The sequence below is a fragment of the Panthera uncia genome, chromosome D1, assembly GCF_023721935.1.
Source record: "Panthera uncia isolate 11264 chromosome D1, Puncia_PCG_1.0, whole genome shotgun sequence".
Lineage (NCBI taxonomy): Eukaryota > Metazoa > Chordata > Mammalia > Carnivora > Felidae > Panthera > Panthera uncia.
Genome location: NC_064808.1, coordinates 8,970,633 through 8,995,543, shown reverse-complemented (window position 1 = coordinate 8,995,543; position 24,911 = coordinate 8,970,633). Strand labels below are relative to the sequence as shown.

General features: G+C 46.8%; 2 protein-coding genes across 4 annotated transcripts in view; one reads left to right on the top strand and one right to left on the bottom strand.

Moving 5' to 3' along the window:
• Positions 1 to 882: 882 nt before the first annotated feature.
• CPSF7 (cleavage and polyadenylation specific factor 7) lies at positions 883 to 24,389 on the bottom strand. 3 transcript variants are annotated; one of them, XM_049645055.1, is made up of 10 exons: positions 24,295 to 24,389; positions 23,565 to 23,683; positions 16,578 to 16,796; positions 15,646 to 15,749; positions 15,088 to 15,260; positions 11,857 to 12,271; positions 11,234 to 11,352; positions 8,824 to 8,992; positions 8,006 to 8,173; positions 883 to 2,974 (listed from the first exon to the last, which is right to left on the bottom strand). In XM_049645055.1, the coding sequence occupies exons 2-9, from the start codon at positions 23,616 to 23,618 to the stop codon at positions 8,011 to 8,013; spliced, it is 1,416 nt and encodes a 471-aa protein (XP_049501012.1). In that variant the 5' UTR covers positions 23,619 to 23,683; positions 24,295 to 24,389; the 3' UTR covers positions 883 to 2,974; positions 8,006 to 8,010. The 3 variants fall into 3 exon arrangements, with proteins under 3 accessions (XP_049501012.1, XP_049501024.1, XP_049501015.1); XM_049645067.1 differs by having other exon boundaries at positions 15,115 to 15,260; XM_049645058.1 differs by having other exon boundaries at positions 24,222 to 24,328.
• SDHAF2 (succinate dehydrogenase complex assembly factor 2) overlaps positions 24,387 to 24,911 on the top strand; it is a 13,968-nt gene continuing 13,443 nt past the window's right edge. The window contains exon 1 of the mRNA XM_049645076.1: positions 24,387 to 24,551. Coding sequence (XP_049501033.1) covers positions 24,516 to 24,551 — 36 coding nt within the window. The 5' untranslated portion in view covers positions 24,387 to 24,515. The remainder of the gene's footprint in view (positions 24,552 to 24,911) is intronic.

Sequence of the window (24,911 nt, the reverse complement as noted above, 5' to 3'; positions counted from 1 at the left end):
GCTTTACTTTACATAAAAGTCATCTGGGCATAAAAAGTAGGTTTCTAGATTTCACGTAGAAGTGGATGCAGGCAGAGAAGAGGCACTTTTAGCAAGCACAGCACGTACCTGAGACGCAGGGGACCACGTTACTGGCCTGGACTAAGCACACTTACTTCCCTCACGCTGCTTCTGGTCATAGAGCTTCTGGGGCTCTCCCTCCCCCTGGAAGTGTTTTTTTATGCCAGTCTTGCCTGTGCTCGTCCCAATACTCATTCACTATCACCTGATCTCTGGTTCATCTTTTTATACATGTGACTCTCCTCTTGCTCACCTGGCTTTCTGGAATTCCAAGGAACTGACTCACAACACTTGGCTGAACTTTCCAAATGTGTACTTCCCGACGTTTAGACAGCAATCCAGTTTCCAAAACACGTTCACGTTATCTCTGATTCTTAAGACACCCCTGTGTGGAAGGCAGAATAGCTGTTCTCAGCTCAGAGGAGACAGGCTATGCTGCTGTCAACAGCCAGGTAAACAGACGGTGGAAGCAGGCACTGCGAGCACACTTCCTAAGTCCGGGCAGAGGAATCTTCCCTTCCTGAGCGTGAGAACATCAGAACGTTCTCCTTACTCTGAGCATGAATCTTAGGGATCTTAAAGGATAAAGGACTTGGAATGTTTCTTTCCCTAGGTTAGATGGCTAAGGAAGAAGGCTAAGCCTCAAGGGGGGCACTTCCAAAGGTTTGCACTAGAGGCCTCCTCGGTGCACCACAGGCGCCCGGGTGCCCGCCAGGCGATTCCGGCCGAGGGCTCAGGGTTCCGCTACCATCCCAGACTCTCCATCAGCCCATGCCCACGTCCCAGACACCTCAACAAATCTATTCAATGCAGAATCCATAAAACAGCTCACACCCCATTTATTATTTAAAAATATTTTGTTACAAAAGGAAAAAAATACAATGCAGTATAAAAGATTGACAGCGTCATCAAGTTTATTACACAATTTTCAACCTATCAGAAAGACAAACAAATCACCGACAACAGGGGGACGGGGCCTTGGCTTTTTTGAGGGCTGGGTTTTTTTTTTTTTTTTTTTTTTTTTTTCCTTTTGCTATCAGGAAATAAAAATAAAATTTGTGTCATTGAGTAAAAACAAAACAAAAGTGGGGAGAAAAAAATTCTCCGGGTAAACGGCTTTTCTGGTATTCTATATATTTTCTTCCTTAAACTGTCACCTTACTTGGTTTTCTCTACATTTTAAAAAGACACCCGGAGCTGCTCTTGAGGATAAGCACATCACTTAACACTTGGCCAGTTGGGCGGGGGGCCGTGTTCTGAAGTGGAGGTGGGGATGGGGTTGGGGGACAGGGGGAAAAAAGCTACAAACCTGTAGCCTCTGTCCCAAGGGAATGTGCCTCTCCAACCCTGGGGGGACCCCTCACTGACTGATTGAGGGCTATGTCAGAAACGTGCAGGGAACAGAGGAAGGGTTCAGTCCCACTCAGTCTCTCCCCTCTGAGCCGGAAGGGTCTCCAGTGACCCTACGTCTCACATGCCAAGTCTCATCTCACACGCCACGTCTCTTCTCGTGTCGGATGTCACATGCCCTGTAAATGCAGGCAGAAACAGCCCCCATCGCCCCATGGGTACCGCAGGACCCCGTCGCCGCTTCTTCCGTCAGCAGCAACCACATCACAACTTAGATGTTATGGGAAAAGCAATTCCATTTGCCTGTGTAGAAAACGGCCCCCAGAGTGGTGGTCCTTAGAACGCTGAGCTGAACTCATTCAAGTCAGGCTCCACTTCTTCCTTGCTCCCCATGAGAGGCAGGAAGTGCCTCCACGTAGAGCGAGGGGAGCTATTAAGTCAACAGTCAAAAGGTGGAAAGACACCACATTTGTGACTTTACCTGCCTACCAGTGCCAGGTTATCCCACGGTAAGTAAAGGTATGTACCCGGAGGATGTAAGCCCCTGCTCACATCGAACCTGAAAACAGAAAAGCCTATGGAAGTAGGCTCTCTCTCGCCCAGCTTGCCTCCTCTCCCACTCCTCCTGGTACTTCACAAGGGTTCTTCGTTGCTGAGGTCCGATGTCCCCATCTCCCAGTGGCAGTATCTTCCTCTAAAACAAGGAAGCAGCCTTCTTGGGGGAGGGGCTCCACGTGTGAAATGGAAAAGCCCCAGGAAAGGGAACACCTAGTACAGCTGGTTATTGCAAGAGGCGACCAAGCACGAAGCAGCAGAGGGTGGTAAGTGGCGCTGCCGGCTCCCCGGCAGAAAGCGACCTCAGGGGCCTTCTCTGCTTAGGAGGGGCGGGTCCACTGAGGCGGCTGGGCGGCAGGGGGCCGGAAAGGTTCGGCCCTCTGGGAGGTCAGGGAAACCAACCGTCAATACGTAAGAGGGGAACGCAAGAACAGGAGAGGCTTCTCATAAGGGAATTTCTGTTCTCAGGGTCCCTCTCAAAGGGCTGGGAGGGTAAAGGAGTTAAACAAAGAAGTGGTATGTTAGCAAGGGGTTTGGACCCTCTTGGCCCCATCAAACCTAGTGCCGAGGGCAGGACCCCGGGCGTATTTTGGCGCACCCAGTCCCTCTCCTAGATCCTGCAGGGAGGATCCATCTTCTTTGGGAAGAGAGCCTTCCCGCCAACCTCACCACTGAACCGCTCCTGGAGAATCAGAAACTCCTACGTTTCCTTGGACCGAGCACCATTCTCTATGGAGACCAGGGGCCTGGACATGTTTTCTTCCTGTCTGCCACCCCTCCCAACCACACGAAGTCTTTAGGTTCGTTCCCCTGACAAACAGGAGGTGTGGGATTGGGAGGGCCGCCAGGCAACCTTCAATCCTGTAGGGCAGAGGGTATTCCCTGGGTGTCTGAAGGGGGTTAGGGGCTTGGAGGAAGGGGGAGGGGTGGAGTGGCCTCCGTCCTTTAGTCCTGATCAAGGTGAGGAGATGCAAGTCCATTAAAAAAACATTTGCTTCCAACCAGACTCCTGCAATGAGAACATCAGAAGAAAAGAAAGAAAACGCAAGTTAGAGGTTACTTTCCGAATGATGGGCTTCTATGAACGACACTGGCATTTTTCTCAAGTTACCACATACGAAGTAGCGCATATACACGGACTGCAAGCCTGGGAGGGTGCAAGCAAGCAGGCAAGACCGTCCGGGGGCGTCCGGCACTGTGAGCAGCGAGGGAGAGGCTGCAGGAGCTACGGTGAGCAGAAAGAGAAAGCAGGGGCATCTCACTTGGAGGTTAGGGGGAAACAGACAATGAAAAGAGCTCTCAAAGCAGTTTGATTGGAAAGTAGGCTTTGGCTGGAAAAGTACGGAAACTCCAGCATTTCAAGAAAAGCTGCTCTAAGGGAATATGGGGAGTTTAAAGCCTGTTTCAGAAAATCTATTTTGAGCAAGTCCTAGCTTACCTTAAGGGGAGGGGTAAACATCTGGAAACGGGAGGCACAAGGGTTAAGAAAACAAGCAGGTACACGACCAACTCTACTGACTCCAAACACCCAGGAGGCCCTGTCAGGGAGCATGTACTTACACAGGAGACTCCTATACTTTTCTTTTAAAGAAGCCCCGTTTAAAACAGACTCCAGTGTCTACGAGAACACTTGTGGAGGCACACGTGCAAAGAGCCAGGGATGTTCTAAGCTGTACTAAAGGGATTTTAAGTCTTTACCCAGATGACAGCTCTGAGTGAGGGACCAAGAAGCATCCTGATACCAAGCAAGAGTGATCTGGCCAGGCCCCAACAGAAAGCAAGGAATGGAAGTAAAAGAATCGGCAGTTACCATCCAAGAAACCCAAAAGCACAAGTAAGAACTTCTGCCCAACAGTAAGGTACTGCTAAGCTACTTGCCACATCGCTACCAAACTTATAAGGTCCCTAGTACGTTCAACTCTGTTCCAATGCTGCAGTACCAGTAAGTGGGGGGTGGGGGTGGGGGGCGGGTGAGAGGTAGCTGGATCAATCTGACCATATAAGACAAAATTAATCACTAACAGGAAAAAGGGAGATTAAATTTGGGCTTAGGATGTCTACTAATGGCCAAACCAGCAACACAGCCTCTACACAAATGCTCCCTCTTTATGTATGCACTTCTGTGACCTAGAGGGGCTATCCGAGAAAAACACATCCACAAGCTACCTGATCCTTCTACGTTCTGAAATGGCACTATTTCGGCTTGGGATCTTCAGAATCTGTTACAGAAGCCTCTGTTTTCCGGCTTCTCTAAATACCTGTGCTGGCAGATGTCTGTCTCATTTTCTATATGGGAAAACTGAAGCCCTCAGTGCCTTCTCCATTTCTCACCATTGGGGTTTCTGAATCTCTGCATCGGATCAAAACTGAACACAATGTTTAGTTTTCACTGGACCAGGAGGATGGGAACGAGGTGAGAATGACCATCTTAAATAGGATAATAGCCCCAAATAATGAGCCAGTAGCCAAGAACTACAGGAAGTTGAAGCCAAAGCCACAGATTACCTAAGAATATCCTCAAATTCCAAAGCATACACCTGTATACCCCAAAAGAGATGTAATTTGGGAATTGTCCCTACAAAACAAAACATGAAGGATAACTAGTACATCAGGAGACGTAAACTGTAGCACCCAATTCTTAGAGGTTATGGTTACATCTGCTGGTAACGTTTGGATGGCAGAAGCCAAAGTGGGCCAATCAGACTTCGTGCCCCAGTGCTGGTGTCCATCCTGAGGAAGGATGGAGAAAAAAGGTTGCTGTTGAATTGCTGCCTCTAGACAGAAGACACCTTTTGCTCTCAGGAAACACCTGTCTATACAATATAAACACTATTCTTTTCTAACTAAAAGGTGTTGTACATAGAACCTGCAAGGTTCTCCAGATATATGGGCCCATGTACATCTCCCCAACATGAGACCTCCTACGTCACAACTTGGCGACTGCAGATAGAACGAAGAGTCCTTAGGATGAGGATGTGAGAAACTGACATTTTTGGGGTGTCTCAATCAGTTCTTTGGACTAGTTATTCAGAGGGAATAACCAACGTATCTAAGGGGTAAAAAATGGGGAACTGGAAAACCCATCGCAGAGTTCCTTTTCCTTGTCTTGTCATAGGCCTGCACAGGCCAAATGACTTTTCTGGGTACTGGGTTAAGGGATTCTTCAGTTATCCAAATGGAATCACCCTCCTCATGGAAGAAACAGGCCCATTTTACAGGTGAGAGAAATGAAACAAAAGGACAGCTAAAGTCTCAGGTTCAGATGTTCAGTCCCCAAAGTACTAATTATCAGTGGACCTCACAAGTTCTCTATCAAAAGGCTGTGAAAAGCAAAGCCACCAGGAATGGTGACATGCAGGGACATGTTCTAACTGCTGAACCGAAGGTAGCCCCAGAGACTACAATCCGTGCTCTGCACGGACGAGTGCCTCCCTCGTCACTGTTCTCCTAGTCTCCACTCTGAAGGACCTACACTGTGAGCAGCAGGATTGGGGAAGGGGGGACACTGGACCCACAGCAACACTAGCAACTGTGCTAGCTCAAACAAGAGAAGGGGGATGCTGCCGCTGCCACCGAAGGGTGAGACAGGGACAAAGGTCTACCCCAATGCCTAGCTCTCCTGCCCACTCTGAGGCCAAATTAGCCAAGAGCTATTAGCAGCTCCACCTCCCCTCAAGTCTGTTTTTCTGGAAGATATATGGGCACCTTCTCAAACTCAACCTGTTGCAAAATCTAGAAAGAAGTATCTGGAACCCACAGCCTGACTGTTGATTTTATGTGGACTACCTTAGATTTCCGTGATCTCAAGCACTCTAAAATTTTGTGGAATAAGTGGTTTAAGAACAGAGAAGGAGGGGCGCCTGGGTGGCTCAGTAGGTTAACTGCCTGACTTTGGCTCAGGTCCTGATCTCATCGTTCATGAGTTCAAGCCCCGCATCGGGCTCTCTGCTGTCAGTGCAGAGCCTGCTTCAGATCCTCTCTGCCCCTCTCCCACCTCTCAAAAATAAAACTAAAAAAGAAGGGAAGCAGTTAAAAAGTTTAACTTTTCATTTTCCCACTTATTCGCCTCCTACAAAAGACGACAGAAAAGAATTTCCAGCTCTAACTGCTTAAATTAATGGCAGATAATGCCAAACAACAAAGTAGAAGGCGGCACCACATAACAGAACTTTGTTAGCAGGTTGTCAGCAGGCCTAACACCACAGTTTCTGTCTACAGTCCCACCATTGCGTGTGAAGCACAGGCACTCTCAGGTAGCGGGAGGCTTTCTTTCCCCTTCTTCATCCAGTCATCCATCCAGCCACCCCTCAGACACGACAGAACCACTCCTAAGCCTCACCTCACCCCTCCTCACCCTGTTACTTCAGACCAACCAAACTGGCAAAAAAAACCCAGGACACCTTCGTAACACACTTGAGGTGAAACCACAATGTTGAAAAGAGCCCCCCCGTGCCCGGTCACCTGGGTCACTCAGTAGCCTCCGGGAACCACGAACAGACCACCATCCCAGCCAGAGTCTAGACTACCGTTAAAGGTCTCCACGGAAAGAGAACCAACAATCACTCCTGCCTGCTTATAGACTAGAAACAATCTTCATTGGAAGTATTCTTTCAGTTGGGACTACTAAGCTGGTAGGACACAACTGGGAACTATGGGGCCCCTGCCCCCTTTCCTCAAGGTCTGTCTGAGAACGAAGACCGAGAAAAAGCAGGGTTGAGACATGCGGAGGGATTAAGTCCTGAGGGCACAGCTGGAGCCCCTGGATCCAGCCTACCCTTACTCAACTTCTCCATTACCTGAGTTAAAAAGTTCCCCCCACAACTCTTCTGCTTTTGCTTTGGAAAAACAAAAAAACAAAAAAAAAAAAAAACCCAAAAAACCCCATAGGACTGTCAATGAGATTTTTTCCCCCCAAAACAAATGTATCCTTCCATTGAAGTATCCTCCACACTATTACATTAAATATGATTTTTTTTAGATCAGCCTTCTCCTCTGACTAAAGTATCCTGAGTTTCAAAATCTTTTTAATAGATATTAATTCTTAAAATCATTAATGCTGTGCCTTTTGAAAACTAACAAGAAGGCAATGGTCTTACTTTTTGTCTTGGTCAGTTCTTCTGATTTCTTACTTGCAAGTTTGGTGGGGTGAAAACAGAAGTGGCTATCGTCTATTGAGAACTTGGTATGTGACAAGTCCTATGAGCGCTAAATGCTCTACATGGACTGTCTCACTGAATTCAACAATTCGGGGAGACAGTTGTTTTTATTATCTTCATTCCCAAATGAGGAAACTGAAAAACAAAGTAATAAGGCCCACAGGGGTGCCTGGGTGGCTCAATTGGTTAAGCGTCCTGTAAAACGTCCGACTCTTGGTTTCAGCTCGGGTCATGATCTCACGGTTCGGGAGATCTCAAGCCCCATGCATGGCTCTCCACCAAGTGTGTAGCCTGTTTGGGATTCTCTCTCTCCCTCTCTCTCTCAAAATAAATAAATAAACTTAAAAACAACAACAACAGGGGCGCCTGGGTGGCTCAGTCGGTTAAGTGGCCGACTTCGGCTCAGGTCATGATCTCACGGTCTGTGAGTTTGAGCCCCGCGTCAGGCTCTGTGCTGACAGCTCAGAGCCTGGAGCCTGTTTCAGATTCTGTGTCTCCCTCTCTCTCTGCCCCTCCCCTGTTCACGCTCTGTCTCTGTCTCAAAAATAAATAAACGTTAAAACAACAACAACAACAACAACAACAACAACAACAAGTAATTCGGCCTGCAGACACTGTGCTCTCAGCCCAGACGCCATGCTGTCTCCCAGGTACGAGCCTAAGGCAGACAAGACACAGACAAAACCAGCACAATCTCAGGTCCATTTCAGGGTGAGTCTTCTCCAAACGAGCCCCAAATCTGCCCTCCTCAACTTCCGGTTACCTAAGTCAAAAGTCCTCCCTTCCCCTTTATTTGCTTTAAAGAGAGAGAGCAAAATCTTTGCCGTAAGTATTTTTCCTTTCACACAAGGTGTCCCGCAGCCAGGAACAGGGCCTCGTCCCACCTTTCTCAGTGGTGCCGGTCCCGCTCTCTATCCCGGTGTCGCTCATGCTCCCGGTTCCTTTCTTGGAAATAATCATCATGTCGATCTTCGTTATGAAGCAGGTCCCGATGCCTCCTGCTGCTCTCCCGGGACCGGCTAGGTGACCTCTCTCGGGATCGATGTCTTTTCCTATTAGAAAGATCCTTCAGCCTCACTCGGAGGACCTACCACACGCCTTCCAAGAGTGTTGCGTTTCGGTGTCTTCTGGTATTTGTCTGAACCACTTTTCTAGCATGGGCCCAATGTCTGAGGATTTAGCTCTTTGAGGACTCGTCTTTTTTGGGGAAACAGTAACAGTCAAGTCTGTTGAGATCTTACTAATGTATCAGGCACAGTGCTAAGAGCTTTACATGCTTCTCTCACCTCATCTTTACGACAGGTCGGTACGATAAGTACTACTGTTGTCCCCTTTTTAAAAATGAGAAAAATGAGGTTTGGAAAGCCGAGTGACTTCCATACTCAAAGTCACACAGGTACTTAGAAGCAGAACTGAGATTCAAACCCAAGCACGTATGGCTTCAAGGCCCACGTTCTTAACTATGCCAGTCTATCTTTATTCCTAAATAGCCCACTGCCTCACCCAACACAAGTTCCAGACATCACGTCATTTGTCAACACAGGTGTTTGACTAACTCCTTCCCCTTAAAGACGTTACAGGGCTAGATCTGCTCTTTCAGCCAGGGCCCTGCCAGACCCCCTGGGCTCTTTTCCTCCCCCTGCCAATCCCTGGAAGAGTGCTACTCAGGGCTGGGAGGCCGCGGAAGCAACCAACAACTCACCTGGATGAGCTCCCGCTGGCACCCACACTGTAGGACTTGGCTTCAATGCCATGAAGACAGTCCTTAAGAGAGGAGATGAGGACACGGCAACGCTCATCATTGGCGACCCGGGACTGTTTGATAACAGCAATGGCTGTGAGCAGCGTCTCAATCGCGTCACTGTAATCCCCTGACAGGGGACGGATGGGAAAGGCCAACGATGAGCAGAGGCAGTAGACTATCGGGACCAAAAGGAGAACTCAGGAGGACACAATCAAGAGTAACTAGCTGTCCCACAGAACCATGGTAAAATGGACGAAGCAGAAGTGGCAGGTATAAAGCTGGACGGCACCTATATTCCAATGGTCTGGAATCAGACTGACGTTCTCAGATGTTGCTAGTGGATGTACAAACTGGTGCGTGGTTGTCTGAGGGCGACTGGACGATATCCGTTAAAATAAACTACGTGCATACTTTTCGACCCAGCAATTCTAAAAATGTTCTACTTCTCTTCACAAGTACGTATGCTTAACAACGTATGTTTCGGCATTATTTTGTCAAAGAACTAGACACGACTTCAGTAGGGTCTGGCTATATGAATTATGGGACATTGGTTTTATAGAACACTACATAACCGTTAAAAAGCATAAGATAAATCTGTAGGTAAACAGAGTAATCCACATAAAGCGCTTAGCACAGTGCCAGGCACACAGTAAGGGCTCAATAAATGTTAGGTATTAGTACATATTGATAGATGTCCAGGATGTATTAATTTTTAAAAAGTTGCAAAACAGTATTCCATTTTTGTAAAAATAAAAATTACATGTATGCTGTCCTATACGCACAGAAAAAAAATCTGACACTAAATTGTAGATGGTCTTGGTGGCAGTCCTTGTATAGAGGACTTTCATTTATTAACAATGCACATTTCTAAGTCTGAATTATTTTAAATCTATAATCAGATGTGTGTACACATGTGTGTAACGTGTACCTAACACTTCTACACGTAGTGTGTGTGCGTATACATTTTTAAGTTACGCTGCCATCAAGAACCAGCCCCTTCATTCCCCAAATATGAGCAATGCCTGGCTCAGGGATAGTGGTCATGGGCTGGGTACTTGCACGATGCTTTCCCAAGCTAGGTCAAGTGCATTACAGACAGAAGACAATGCGAGGGAAGCATGAAACCAGACAGGGGTCCAATGAGGAGGACTGGTAGCTTCCTCTGTGCAAGGCAGTAAGAACAGAACAGAAGCTGAGGAGGAACTGTGATTCTGTAGAGGTCCAGGCACACCAGGCTATCCGCTCTACCGGGGTGGGGAATTTTTGCTTATTTTGTAGGCATTCAATAAGTATTTGTGGTTTGAATGACTGGAATGAGAACAACAAAAAGGGAGGGAGATAGAGATTCAGTTATTGATCATCTCAAAGTGAAGGAGTTGGTAAGGAAGAACAATGATTATTTCCCTTATACTCCTCTGTATATATCTGACTTTAGTTACAATGAGCACTGATTACTTTCTAATTTAAAAATCATTCAGATGTCAATGAATGTTTTGGGGAGGAAAAAAAAAGGAAATAAGAAATATATATATATATATATACATACATATATACATGTATATATATATATATATAAAATATTTCCTGTCTTTAACCTACTCTGTGGATTCAAATTTGGCAGCCAGAGATGAGAAATTACAGAAAACAGACAATATTTACTGTTAACCTATTTCTTAGACCTGACGGTCTACATTTACGTCAAATGGGAAACTCGCAAGAAGGAAGTGAATATGACTAATATCATAATGTGAAACTCAGACCAGAACTCTACAAAGAACCAAAGATTCCATGCCCGGGGCTCTCAGAGTCACAGCTTCTGGTTCTGCCCACTGATTGCTGACAGCAGGGTCAAAGTCAGCCATTAGGGCATATCATGTCTTATGATGACACCCAACAGACCTCCTTATTTCTAGGATAGGCTATGTGGAGGCCACCAGTTCTGCCAAGACCCCCGGATATAATGAGATTCCATAACAAACCACATCTAGCTGGGGCATGAGTCCTAAAAACCCAGGGTCTACACTTGGCACTGCAGACACTAGATCCCCTGATCAACTGCTGAGATCTCCACGAGGCCAGGAATTTCATTCTACAACAAATACTATGATGAGGTATTATTAGTCCTTTATGACCTAGGCACGAAGTTTGTTTTCATGGGGCAGGTTTAGGTACAGGTTCAATAAATAACACCAGTGGAGCTTCTGCAAAGCCACAAAATCAGGTTATATATTCTGCTTCTCAAAATGTGCCACTCTTGAGACTCTAACAGTGCTCCAACTTTATCTTACTGAACTTCCTGCCAATGGAAATGACAAAACCTGGGAAAACCAAAGGTAAGGAGAAGACAGCAAAGGTAAGGGTGAGTTACCTGCACTGGCTCCAGATACCGCTTTGGAAATGGCACTGCTGGAAATCGCTCTATTTCGCTTCATGATCTCTTCAAATTCTGCTTCGCTCACTGTGGAGGGCGGAGGGCCCGAGTCTCGGCTGCACAGAAAGAACATTTCTGATTGCCCACACCCCTTATGATCTTTACCACACCCTACAGTACGATGTCACTTAATCGTGCTCTCCTATAGAACGTCTTAAGTGGTTCTCACCCTGTTCATATTTTATGTGTTCACATTCTCCTCAAGGACAGGACTGACATCGTGTTCTTTTGTAACTTTGGCATGACCCAATAGCACTAGGCATTCCCAGCATCCCTAATAGCCACTTATGGCGCTCAATTTAATCAAGCTCCTTAAAAAGGGATGTGAAAGGCATGGTTTGGGTCAAGAGACTAAGATGCAACCAAAACACCAAATAAAAAACGTTACCTAACAGACGGTTAACTACTTCCCAGGACTCAACACTGTGGCAACAGTTTCCACAAGGGAAAACACAAGAATTCACGCTCACTTGACTTCCTCAGGGGAGAACAAAATGCTTAACACATGGTCTACCCTACTATACCTGGCTCAGATCAGAAAGGAACAAGATAGTCCTTACCTGCCATGGTGGTTATAGGGTGCTGAGGCCTTCATGTAAGTATCTGGTGGAGGCCCCACTGTAGCATTTGGTGGGGGGAAGAAGGCTGGATTGAGGTGAAGGGCAGGTGGGATGGCCCCAGGGGGAGGTACAGCCAGATGAGGAGGTAATCGAGGAGGAGGGGGCATGAGATGCTGGTAGTGGATGCCAGGAGGAGGAGGAGGGACCCCAAAGCTTGAGGAGAGAGGGGGTGGGGGTGGAATTGGGGGTGGGGGCAGACCCATCAGGGGGAGGGCTGAAGGAGGGCGATTGAAGTAGGGCAGCACACTGGGGGGCTTATCCACACGGGCAGATGAGGGTACAAGGTTCTCAGAGGGTGTGGCCCGTCCATCAGCAGAATCACTAGAATCCCGGGAATGGGCCCGTGGAGGTATTCCTATGAAGCAAAACAGAACTAACATTACTGCCCAGGCTTTACACGTACCCATGGGACCAGCTCATCCTTCAGCAAGAGTCCTCCGACACCACACTGAGGAAGGCGACAGGTAGCTGAGAAAGAAGATGAAATCATCGGCTCCCTTTTCTTTGGCCTCAGAAAAAAAGGCAAGCGAGTTAAGTCATAAACCCAGACAGCACGATCACTCTAGTTCTGTTTGTCAGAGAATGCTCTTTATCCGGAACTCTCAGTGCTTTACACCGAATTTAGCCTCAGATTTGCTTTCAATTTCTAAATGCAGGGTCCTAATTAACCCCCAAGAAAATGACCTGTTCAAGTATGTTCATGACTGTTCCGCTGGATTCAAGCAGACGTGAAATCCCAGGGCCCTTCTCCTTCGGCCAGTACTAGCTGATCTTAGACTAATGTGCTAACATACACTTGAAATTCTCTTTGCCGTGGCACTATGGCCAGGGAATTTGGGAAAAGGGAAGGGAGGGCAGGGGACATATTTCTTCCAACCATATACTAAAACTAGTCACTGGGACGGGGAACAGACATATACCACAGAAGCCTTGGAGGTCAAGTTGAGAGGTAGGGAGAAAATGGGAGGTAAGCCAAGATAAGATGTGCCCACAGAACGAGCAGAAGGCACACAGCCGAGAGCAGGGACTCCTAGTAAAAGCTTCGTGAAAAACAAGCCTCATACCTGGGGAACTCCCACTATATTTCAGTGGCCCAAACACTGTACCCCACAGGGCAGCCTACCAGGGAACATCACCATAGCACCTTGGTATGGTGTTGTGCACAACAGGGACTCAAACATGCTTGTACGCAGCTGGGAATGGGGTGGTAAACTGTCAAGTCACCCAGTTAAACTTGTTCCCTCTCCCAATTTAACAGTCGCCTCCAAGCCTGGTTAGTGTGGAATTGAACAGAAGAACACGATCACACGGCCTTAAAGGTCTTGCTGGGAGGCAGAGATGCCATTAGCAGTCAAATGTGGACAGAAAGGAGAGTGCTCCGTAAACTAACACTTGCTGGCAGACACGACTCCAGGTTCAAAGACAGGGGGAGGGGGTCCATCACCCAGCAACCACCGAGCTTTCTTCACCGTAGTGTACCACCAGTGCCTGTCACGGCACACTTGTGCTCTTCGTGCCTCAAACACACGGCAGCTTGTCTCTTCCCTGAGTTCTCTCAAATCGAAGAAAGAGGTATTAGCACGTGTGATCCTCTGCAAGTTCGCCATCTTCTCGGTTACTGCTCCCACTTCCGCACGGGTTCTGTTTTGTATCTATGGCTACAATCCCAAGAGCAGCAACCATTTTTAGGCGGAGGAAGTCCACCAGCTGTACTCAGTGACTTAACGGAGCCCAAGTCTGTCAGCATGACAGAGCAGACCACCACCACTCGGTCACTACCATTATTTCAGCAAAGAACGGGAACGCTGAGTAAGCAGCCAGGTGGAGGTAGGAATGTTATCCCTAATGCGACTGTCAATTTATGCATCTTAGGAAAGTCAGAAGAGGGTTGAATTACATAAAGGCTCTGAAACAGAAACTTGAAAATTCAAGTTGTCAAGGAAGAAAAGTGTGTGCCTTTTAACCCAGAGCAATGGGAGCTCACACTACACCCATCTAGGCTCTCAAACTAGTTAAAAGAACAGTTTTTCCTATGCAAGAGACAAGTGGCCAGATTTTCACGTTCAATCAATCAATACAAGGCGCTATCTTGAGAGCAGGACCTAAGAAATGACAGAACGTAGGCGGTGAGTCTGTCCCCCTCCCCCGCCACCCCCGCTGTCAGAAAAGAAAAGTAAAGCCAGTTGGCGGCTTCAGGCAGGGCCTTGCAGGGTGGCTGCACCTTGTGAGGTCAGGACAATCCGAGGTCTGGTCCTCAGGTTTCGCAGGTTCAGAAACTCGATTTTAACAGTACATCCAGGGGTGATTGTACCCTAGGAAACTGATTCACGCTAACCAAACTCACAAGAGACTGATTCATAAACCAGAATGCCAATTTATTAATTTACAATGAGAAATATAACTGCCAAGCAGACCGGAATACTTGTGTCGGCTGGTCAGCGCATTCTCTTCCCAGTAGGAGAGCCTAGTTGGGAAACCAAATTAGTATCAGAAGGTGGCTTGGTGAGTACAGAATCAGAACAAAGGGAGCAAGGTGAACTTAAGTGATACCATCATCAAGCTAAGGTAGTAAATATGATGCAGCTTTATTAGTGGGAAGGATCTGCCAAGCAGACTAAAATACCTGGTCACTGAAAGGGCACCCTCTCCCCCAGACAATGCGAGAAAAACACTGTGAGATTCTTATTTTCCAGCCCTCCTTTTGGTTGATTCCTTACAGAGCACCCTTCCAACATAGGTTTATGACAAGATTAGAGCCATCTTTATGCCTATTACCAACACATTAGGGTGGCTGCTGCTTGTTAATTAACAGAGGGCACAGGTTACAATTAAGCGCATACACGGATTTTTTAGATAGAAACGCGTAATTTAGAGTTGACAGGAACTGTGAACATCACGTATCTACTTCAGAGAAGGGAAGAGGTCCTAAGCAGTAAAGTGACTTGCCCAAGGTCACACGATGAGTTAGTGGCAGAACCAAACTATAACTTGAACCTACCTCTCAGCACAGTGTTCTTTCTTGTACACAGCCTCATGTTTGGGTCTAACTGACCGTGCCACCACCCATAACCCCCCCCACCCACCCCCCCGCCCCACACCGTAGGCAGAGCCCACAACACAGCAAACAACCCCACAAACTTGCCCCCCTTCAGACAGATGGTCTCCACGTACCCCCTCTTGGGACTCGGACGCACTCACGTTTCCGAGCCTGTGCCTCAAACTGTGACAGGTTCTGCCGGGTGGCCGGCCTCACGTCCACTTTTTCTCCATTAAGAACTTTTCCTGGCAGGAGTTCCAACAATTTGTGGACAGAGTTTTCAGAGGCTACCACCACCTCAGCATACCTTGGGGAAGAAAAATTGAAAACGAGTGAGATCTACTAGCCGAACAAGAGAGGGACAAAGAAACACTCTTCCGCTTTTAGTGAAAATTGGTAAAGCAAAAGAAAGATTTCTTGCTAATACAACATATACAAAACCACCCTTGATAAAAAGGTGTCACCCTTTAATCTTCCTATTTATTCGGAATTAGAAATCAGCTTTCTTGGCCCCTCAATGGATGGACATTGTTACGCTGCAGCTAGGTCCCCATTCTACAGCAGTGTGCCAAAACCAAGGAAATAATCCTGGCCAGGGGTAGGAGGGATTAAAATCCAGGGTCAAAATACAGTGCAGATCTGTTATCCTAACGGTGACAAACTAAAAGGGGCTTCTCAAATCCAGACCTCACCCTTTGGACTGGCCATTTGCTCGATTCTCTGCAAATTTCAACTCCACCACATCATAGACTCCTATAGAGCGAATAACCTGGATCAGCTGCTGGTCTGTAGTCCACTGGGGCCGGCAAGATGGAAAAGGAAGAAATGTCAACAGCTACACCCCCGCCCCACCTAGAATGTCCCAAACCCCTTCACCAAACCTACGATTCTAGTCACAACCACGACCTCCCAGAGAAACCCTAAAGCCCATCAACATTTCAATTAGTGCAGGCTTTTCTTCTTATCCTCATCCATACAGAATCCCAAAACTTCCCACCCCCTCCCCAATCCCCGTCTTTTGAGATTAAGAAGATTAAAACCTATTTTAACTTTGACTGCCATTTGGGCTGGCTGGTCATCAGTTCAAACACTGATTATTAGCAGCTTTAATTACAGAGCTGACAGGCTACAGTTTGACCACTGTCAGGAGTATGTTCATTTTCTAATTTGGGCTCTCCCTCTACCAGTCCCAAAACATGTTATACAAGAACTTTTGCAGAACCACAATCACCACCTACCTACCCCAAGTATACTAGAACTATCAAGGTCTTTGATCCCTGTCACCCATCGTTATCAAAGGACCGTCTAATGACCACCAAGAGTTCAAGGTGCTCATTCTGAAATCTCATCCCACAGATGACCCTACTGGACATAAAGCCCCAGGGTCAGGGGCATTAACAAGATGGCAGAAAAAGCAACTACCCACTTAATCATTGCTTTCTTCGGCACCAGTACGTCCTCAGGATAGTTCTCTTTCAGAGATCAATCCAACCTGATCCCAGGAAAAAGAAATCCAACCCCATCAGAGCACAAAACAGTGCAACAGTGGTTTTTGAAAATGCCATCACCTCCCAGTGCTCTCCCTCCAGCCTACCCAGGGGCCTTTTTGGTTCCCCATGCTCACCCAGGAGAAGCTGCCCACATAGACAGCAGCTCGCCTATTACGCAGGCCACTGTACGTGTACAGGATTGCAGGGCTCTTGTTATTGGGCTTGGGAGACGGCTCCTGGCGAACAGGGGGAGGTGGCTCAGTGCTGCTGCTTCTGTCATCTGAGGGCTGTGAGGTGGCTGTCAACACGTCATCATACAGGTCAATCTGATCTGTATTGTTGAACTCCGGGTCCTAAGAGATGAGGGGTTGACAAAGGTGGGTTTGCAGACCTTCCACTGGGTTCGTTCTATTTCATTCTAGTTCACTTAGAATCCACGGTCAAATGCTTCATAAAACAACATGTAAAACTTCTTTGTCCTACTTTAGGAAACTAGGAAGAATAATTTCCTTTTAAGAATAATATTTCACTTAAAACCATTTCATTGAATTATGCTTCTGTAGGCTTTTCTTCTAAGACCCTGTTAGTAGTCTGCGACGTGTCCAGCTTCAGCCAGCTGTGAGAACCAAAAAGTCACGGTGATTAAACAAGCAAACTAAGAATGCATAAAGATGCACCTGCTACGGCTACCAAAGAGGGGAGCTTTTAAAGGCCACATCGAAGACACAGCAATGAAAACTTACTTCCACCATCTCATGCTGCTTCCACGATCAAGAGTTACACAAAACTTACTACTCTATTTAATCAGAAAGACAGTACATTCATTTAGAAGGAAAAAGCATATGAAGGCGGAAACTAGAACGCAAGAAAGAATTGGGAGTTACTGGTTTAAACTTTTACATTTACACAAATGATTTAGAGAGGCTCTGAAACTCAGTCAGCCCACAATCCCGTCTTTCTACTAACCACCAAAGAAACATTAAAAAAAAGGGGGGTGGGGAGAGGAATAACTCTGGGAGATTTTCCCTTACTATTTCTCAAATGACAATGCATATCCAATACATTACTATGACACTTATATGAGAGACTTTTGGGAGGAACACCAAAGACATTCAATGATACACAAAAACAGTGAAGTTCTCTAAAACAGAAGGGCAGAAAACAGGCCAAGCACCCATGTCACAAACTGTGTCACGGTTAGCATTTACAATGTGGACACGTACTCTGAAAGACACGTGAAATGTACTTTGTGTGTATGTGATATATTGCTGTTACGGACTGAATGCCCGTGGCCCCTCCAAAGTGCATACGCTGAAACCCTCTTCCCCGGTGTGATGGTATTAGGAGGAGGGGCCTTTGGGAGATAACCGAAATTAAATGAGGTTTTGAGGGGGAACCCTCGTGAAAAGGATTAGTACCCATATAAAAGCCAAGAGAAAGCATCCCTGCTTTGTATCCCTGCTCAGCCTGCTGGCATTCTGCACCCAGAAGAGGGCCCTCACCAGATCCAAACCTGATTTTAGTCTTCCAGTTTCCAGAACAGGGAGATACATTTCTGTTGTTTATAAGCACTAAGTGTTTGGTATTTTGTTACAGCAGCCTAAGTTAACACTATATACCCCCAATCCTAAAACCACAAGAACTACTGCCAAGTGACCTCAACGTTTCAGATTTTGCAATGTTATCTCAGAGAGCTCTTTTTAAGGATCAGTGTTTTCTCAGAGAACGTTCGAAAACATCCCGACCATGCTAAAGATGCTGCTGCCAACATGACAGACAGAAGTTCAAAGTGTTTGAGGGGAACTACAGCTCATCATGTCATTGCTGTGTTTTTAAAAAGGAAACAAAGAAGAACCTACGTTAGGTAACTTGTCTAGTTCTCTGAAGGACAGCACTTCCTATGATGTAACTCAGGATAGGAAGTTCCAGTAACTTTCTCTGTTCAATTCCATCACAACTGCAGATTCTAAAATGAGACTAGAGACGAGACTCACTACCAGATTCATTCCTAGACCTATATACCATCACAAACTTCTGGAAACAATTTTCTAGTTCCTCAGTTCATCTGAAGAACAATGGAAGAACGTGCACACAAAAATAGCATTACCGGCCTATTCTGGTAGTGAAGGGGAAAGGGTTCCACTCCCTGAGGCATGTAAATAATTCCAAATATTACAAATACCCTAAAAACCCCTGTAAGAGGAGTGTATACACTTGCTAAAACATCAGAAATAGGATGGCAAAAGATAATAACCTTTTTATTTTTTTTTAAGTTTATTTATTCAGGGGCGCCTGGATGGCTCAGTCGGTTGAGCATCTGGCTTTGGCTCAGGTCATGATCTCACGGTTCGTGAGTTCGGGCCCCGCATCGGGCTCTGTGCTGACAGCTCAGAGCCTGGAGCCTGCTTCCGATTCTGTCTCTCCCTCTCTCTCTGCCCCTCCCCAACATGCGCTCTCTCTCTGCCTCTCAAAAATAAAGAATACTGAAAAAAAAATTAAAGTTTATTCATTTTGAGAGAGAGAGAGCACACGCGAGCGGGAGAGGGGTAGAGAGAGAGAGAGAGAGAGAGAGAGAGAGAGAATTAAGCAGGCTCTGCGCTGACAGAGCTGGGCTCTGGGCTCGATCTCATGAACTGTGAGATCATGACCTGAGCTGAAACCAAGAGTTGGATGCTTAACTGAGGCACCCCAAGACAGACCTTTTTGGAGGCGACTTGTAAGTAAGAAAAGGAATTAATGAGATAGATAAGCACAAAAAGACTGTTCTAGATAGTCAATTTATAAATAAGGATCTTCCATAAAGAGTATGTAAAGAACAGGAAGAGAAGCTAACACTGGAGAGCACAGGGGGGATAATAAGGGGAGTACAGCGAAGGGCTAAAAACTTGACAAACACAATGTGCGTAAAATACTTCACAGCTATTATGTCTCAGGAATTGCAACTCTAGACAAAATCATTTATTTCCTTATTCCTGTACTAAGTATGGTGATACGCCCTTGTGGTTCAAAGGAAGAAGATGGAAACCGCTTGAGCCTCTTCAACGTTCTAATCCTTAGAGAGCAATAGTCCACACCAGGGCGCTTTTAAAATTCACTTCTTTATTTACTGAGTGTTTCTTTATTTTTGAGAAGGAGAGAGAGAGAGTGTGTACAGGGGAGGGGCAGAGAGAGGGGGGCAGAGGATTCGAAGTGGGCTCCACTCTCACAGCAGAGAGCCTGACGTGGGACCCCAACTCATGAACCGTGAGATCATGACCTGAGTCAAAGTTGGGAGCTTAACGGACTGAGCCACCCAAGCACCCCACTTCTTAAATTTAAATCGACGATTTTGAAATGGAACTTAAAGGGAATAAAGAAACACACCATCTTGGATACTCAGTGGAACCAAATTAGGATTCCTTCGGCACTGTGATTCAGAGATGCGAATCTAAAAGTTGTAATACAAAAATCACCACTGATACTTGGGTAGTGAACTAGCGTGCAGATTTGGGCCAGCTCAGAGATCACACACGTGACCAGGAAACCTCCCGTACCGCAAGCCTAGGCAAACAATCTACTCTTTTAGGGACCCTTAGAGAACACGGTAAGACTCAAATCCTGAAAAACCTTGTACATGATTACCTTACCACTTTAAGAAGCACAAAAGGATTCAATGAATCCAAAACTGTCACAAGATTCAAATGGTTTCTCTGGGCCATAGAACCTGGGAACTGTTCTGATGCACAGAGCAGGCCTGTGGAGGAGTCTGCTGAAGAAACAACGTATCAAGTTGTGTTTGAATTTAAGTCTACTAGCAACACCAATTCATTTTAAGTTCTTGAGCTGGTAAGAGAAAAACAGATAAGGCCTTGGAGTTTTTCTGATTACCAAAGAAGCTGGCGATTTACTCAGTGTTGAATTAGGTTAAAGCAAAATCTAATTCTACAAATTAAGGGAAAAATACAATGTTTTATGTGCACTGATGCCAAAGGTTTAGTTCCAGGGAGATTAAAAAGTATGTATTTGTATTCGAAACTGATTACATCAGGAAGAATTTTGTGTTTAATCGTATAGGAAGAACTGTGACGGTCTCAAGAAGCTCTTTAGATAAAAAACAACTTGCATGATTCTGAATTTAAGGAAGAACCTCTCCACCTGTATGTTCCATGTTTCTACCCTCCAACCCCCTTTTCCTGATATCTGAGAGAAGAAAGGTTAGCATTTATTTTTCTCAAAGCAACCTACTCAATGTTCCTTTTAATTGTAACTAAAGCTCAAAGTTTTTGGCTTTATGACGACTGTCTCCAGTCCTCACCTCATGCCTGCCTTCCTTGCCACTATCCACTGCCCTCAACCGCCAGGAATGGAACGTCTTTTGAACACAGGGATCCATTTGTTCCCCATTCCCTCACTGGTCTTGACACAGTGCCTAGCAAACAGAAATTGCTCAATAAATACTTGATGGAAATAGCAAAGAGAACTGGGTAGTGTGCAAAGCACCTTGCTTAGCACAAGGAACAGAGAGAAACACTCAGCAAAGCGGCAGCTCTCACTCACTTTTCCAGAGTACCTCCCAGCCCAAGAGAGCAGCTGTGAATTTCAAGACTCCCGATGTGACAGGAGTAAAGCAGTTCGGCAAAAAGAGGCTTTTATAGCACGCTACAGGGGATCAGGGAGTCAGCACCACAGGGTTCCATCTAGAAACTGTTCATTTTGCCTGGGGACCAGAGTACCATGTGACAAGGTTCTTGAGCATGGGTTCTTGAGCTTGGGATGAATCCGTAATATTCTTAAAACATTCTAAAACACAATCTGTACTGGCTGTCTTCAGTCTAACCTTGCTTTTTACAATGCTTGCCAAACAAAACCTTAATCATTTCTTTAGCAGCCTCCCAATTACACTAAAACCGGCTTTACCAAAAATTTACTCATGAGAGGAGCACTCCTCCCTGGACCTTCCATAAATGGACATGATATTCAAAATCTGTACTTCTTCCAACTTGCCAAGCATTAATTATTGTCTATTTGATACAAACGTCTACTAGATTCCACACACCATCTTTGGCCTTACACCCATAAACAAGTCTTTTTTTTTTTTTTTAAACGTTTATTTATTTTTGAGACAGAGAGAGACAGAGCATGAACGGGGGAGGGTCAGAGAGAGGGAGACACAGAGTCTGAAACAGGCTCCAGGCTCTGAGCGGTCAGCACAGAGCCTGACACGGGGCTCGAACCCCTGAACCGTGAGATCATGACCTGAGCTGAAGTCGGACGCTCAACCGACCGAGCCACCCAGGCGCCCCAGGTTTTTTTTAACTAAAAACACAGGAGAACAAATTGTTGAGGCCAAAGACACGGCAGCGACCACTGGATAAGGTCTGTGCCTTGACTATACCCTGTAAGTTATACTGCTTAAGAAATTCTGAAATTCCATTTTCTAAGACCAAATGTGACTAGACCTATCCTGTTCTGCTCATTTCTCAAAGTGATTCAGCAGCATGGTTATCTACCTATAGAGAAGAAAATTAAGGGGGGAAAAAGGGTTTTTATTAATAACTATCCTTCCTATCATGTACTAAAAACAAAACAAAAAAATGAAAACCACCCATAACTTGTAAAGAATAGTAAAGGTCTGATTCAAAGTAATATGGAAAACTCAGGAAAACAATGGTTGTAACTAAACTGATATACTGAACCTTTCTATTCATCCATAATTATTTGACTTGTTTGAGCTTAAAAATTTTTTCATGTATTTAGATCAACATGTAGATGACTCCAGTATACCTGAGGAGACGTGGGAAAATGACTATTAAAAAGTATAACTGATGAAGCTGTACGATGGGTACAAGATCATTATACTATTCTCTCTAGTTTTGTATTTTTAACGTCTCCATGTTAAAATGGCATAACGTGTTAATTTTTTTTTTTTTTTTTTAACGCAAACTTTTGCCAAGTGTACAGAACCTCTTCTGTTGCCTTGTATAAAAGTCAGGGTCCAACCAGGGCAGTCTCCTTCCCTAGTCTCTTCTTTTTACCCTCTTTCCAGGTTCTTGTGTGTATGCATTGAAAGACACCAATGAAAGAACAAGTTTACTCAAGTAAAATGGTCCTGAAAACAATCCAGGCAAGATACTACTAAGTTTTAAAAAGAGACTTTGAGAGGTGCCTGGGTGGCTCAGTTGGTTGAGTGACTGACTCCTGATTTTGGCTCAGGTCATGATCCCACGGTCATGGGATCAAGTCCCACTTCAGGCTCTGCGCTGAATGTGGAGCCTGCTTAAGATTCTCTCTCTCTCTCTCTCACACTCTCTCCCTCCCTCTGCCCCTCTCCTCCACTAGCACGCCCTCTAAATAAATAAATGAATGAATGTTTGGTAGAATTTATCAAAAAAATAGAATAAAAAGAGACTTCAGAACATTCTTGAGCTTGACCTCAATATATCACTGTTTCAAGGGAAATCACCATGTAATGTTCCTCGACGTAACATAAAGAGATCAACAAATCCACAGGTCTATGCATGCTTTTTAACTGGTTTTCCCTCAAAACAATGAGACTCATCAATAAAATAAAATTTATTACACCAAAATGCCTACGCACCGCTGAAGACTGGAGTCAAACTACTTACAGGAAGAAGTAAAACCCAGAACAGTCAGAATGGAGCTGCGACTAATTGTTCAAGTATCTTTTATAGTGTGCTTTTGCACTGCCTCATGGAGGAGGAGACTACATTTCTCCAGCTGCCGTTTGAAAGAGTCACAAAGGAACGGGTATGAACACTGTCTTCACGAATACTACAGCAAACATAATTCTGATTTTTAAGTGCGCTCAGTCTCTGGGCAGACTGGCACCCAACTCTGGCCTCCTGGGGGAGCAAGTTCCACAGGTTGATCCCCATTCTATTAAACCTGATTTTTATTTGCTCTTAAATCAAAGCTTGTAAAATTAAGCCTGGAGGCTTAAAATTGACATAAAGCGGAACGGTCAGAAGTCTCGAAAGTCTCTGATACAGGAAACATTTTAGACCCTACAGAGGGATGTTCAGGCCTAGCAAAGACTGCCATAGCCTGGAACCACCGCAAGTTTGGGGAAAGTGATTCCTCGGCTGATCCAGGACAAGCCAATGCTCCCGATGACCCCTCACCTGATTGAACTCCTCGTCAGCATATATATCAATCAAGTCCACTCCTTCTGACATGGCTCCGGAAGGAAGATCGCGAGCCCGGAGAACCGACCAAGTAAGAAAGATGCCACTGCGGTATCCTGGAAGAGGCAAGAGTTAGAAGGCGTGAGGGTCCCGGGCTGGGAGGAGAGCAATGGTTGCCAACCTCCCGTCTCCAGAGACGCAGCATCCCGGCAGCCCAAGCTCGGTCCCACCCGCTCCGCCCCGCCCCCGGCCTCGCGCCGCCCCTCGCTCTCCCAGGCCGCCGGGGCTCGCGGGGCTCGCTGCCCATCACCCTCGGGCCCGACCCGAGTTGCGCCGCAGCTGCCCGCGGCGCGACGGGAAAGTCCAGGCCTCTGCTCCTAGGGGCCCTGGGACGGCGCTGCGAAGAACGACCGCGGCGAAGCCCGCTGCCCCAGCCCGCCGCACCTGCCTAGGCCCCAGAGCGGCCCCGGCTTGCGTCCCTGCGGGTCGCGGAGCTCCAGCCGCCTTCGCTCCCCACCCAGGCCCAGTCCTCGCCCCCGGCTAGGCCCGCCCCGCTCCCTCCCCACAGACTCGGCCCGGCGCCCTCGGCCTCCTCCCTCAAAGGCCCGCGCCTCCCTCCGCCCGCCGACTCCGGCTGCTCCAAACTCAACCGACCCCCTCCCAGTTTCAGCGCTGGCCCCGAGCCCTCTTCCGGCCCAGCCGGCCCCCGGCCGCGCGCCCCCGTTACCGGGAATATGGCGGCGGCGGCGGCGAGTCCGGACTAGGCCCGAAGCGCGCGAACCGCTCTGGGTCCCAGGTCCCGCCCCCCCCCGCCGCTGGCGTCACACGCACAGCCACTTCCGCCATACGCAGGGACTCATCTTCCGGCTCAGGTCCTCAGAGCCGAAGTCCACAGTTCAGGCGTCCGGAAGTGCCTGGGCCACAGGCTTCCGGTGAGGGTCGGGAAGGATGGCGGTGGCCACCATGTTCCCGGGTCTGGCACGGGTGAGGAGAGTGGAGGTTTTAGGGTCCTGGGCAGGCCGTAGTGGGGACTGAGTCTCGTCTTCCAACGCAGTCATGGAGACTGCGAGGAGCGTCCAGCTGCCTGATAGCCCAGGGCAAGGGCAGACCCAAGGAGAGATCCGTCTTGAAACATAGGAGATTCAGGTCACATCCACTCTTTTCTGAGCCCACTGTGTGCCTGACTCGTGCGAGACCCGATTCAGATTTCACCTGTTCCCCAGGTGGAGCTGGCTGCACCGCCTCTGTGCGCCGCTTCTCTCTGTTCTTGAGTCTCTGTTCTTACGTGTCTAATACATGTTAGGATTTCACATCGTAGATTTTTTTTTCTTTTTTAATGCAGGC

Bases quoted from the DNA above. Each gene is read 5' to 3' on its own strand.
- CPSF7 (XM_049645055.1), bottom strand. From the start codon at position 23,618: ATGTCAGAAGGAGTGGACTTGATTGATATATATGCTGACGAGGAGTTC. The intron at 11,353-11,856 runs GTAAGGACTATC...CTTTCTGTGCAG, and splicing joins CCCTATAACCACCATGGCAG to CCGAGACTCGGGCCCTCCGC. The intron at 8,993-11,233 runs GTAACTCACCCT...GTCCCCTGTCAG, and splicing joins GGTATCTGGAGCCAGTGCAG to GGGATTACAGTGACGCGATT.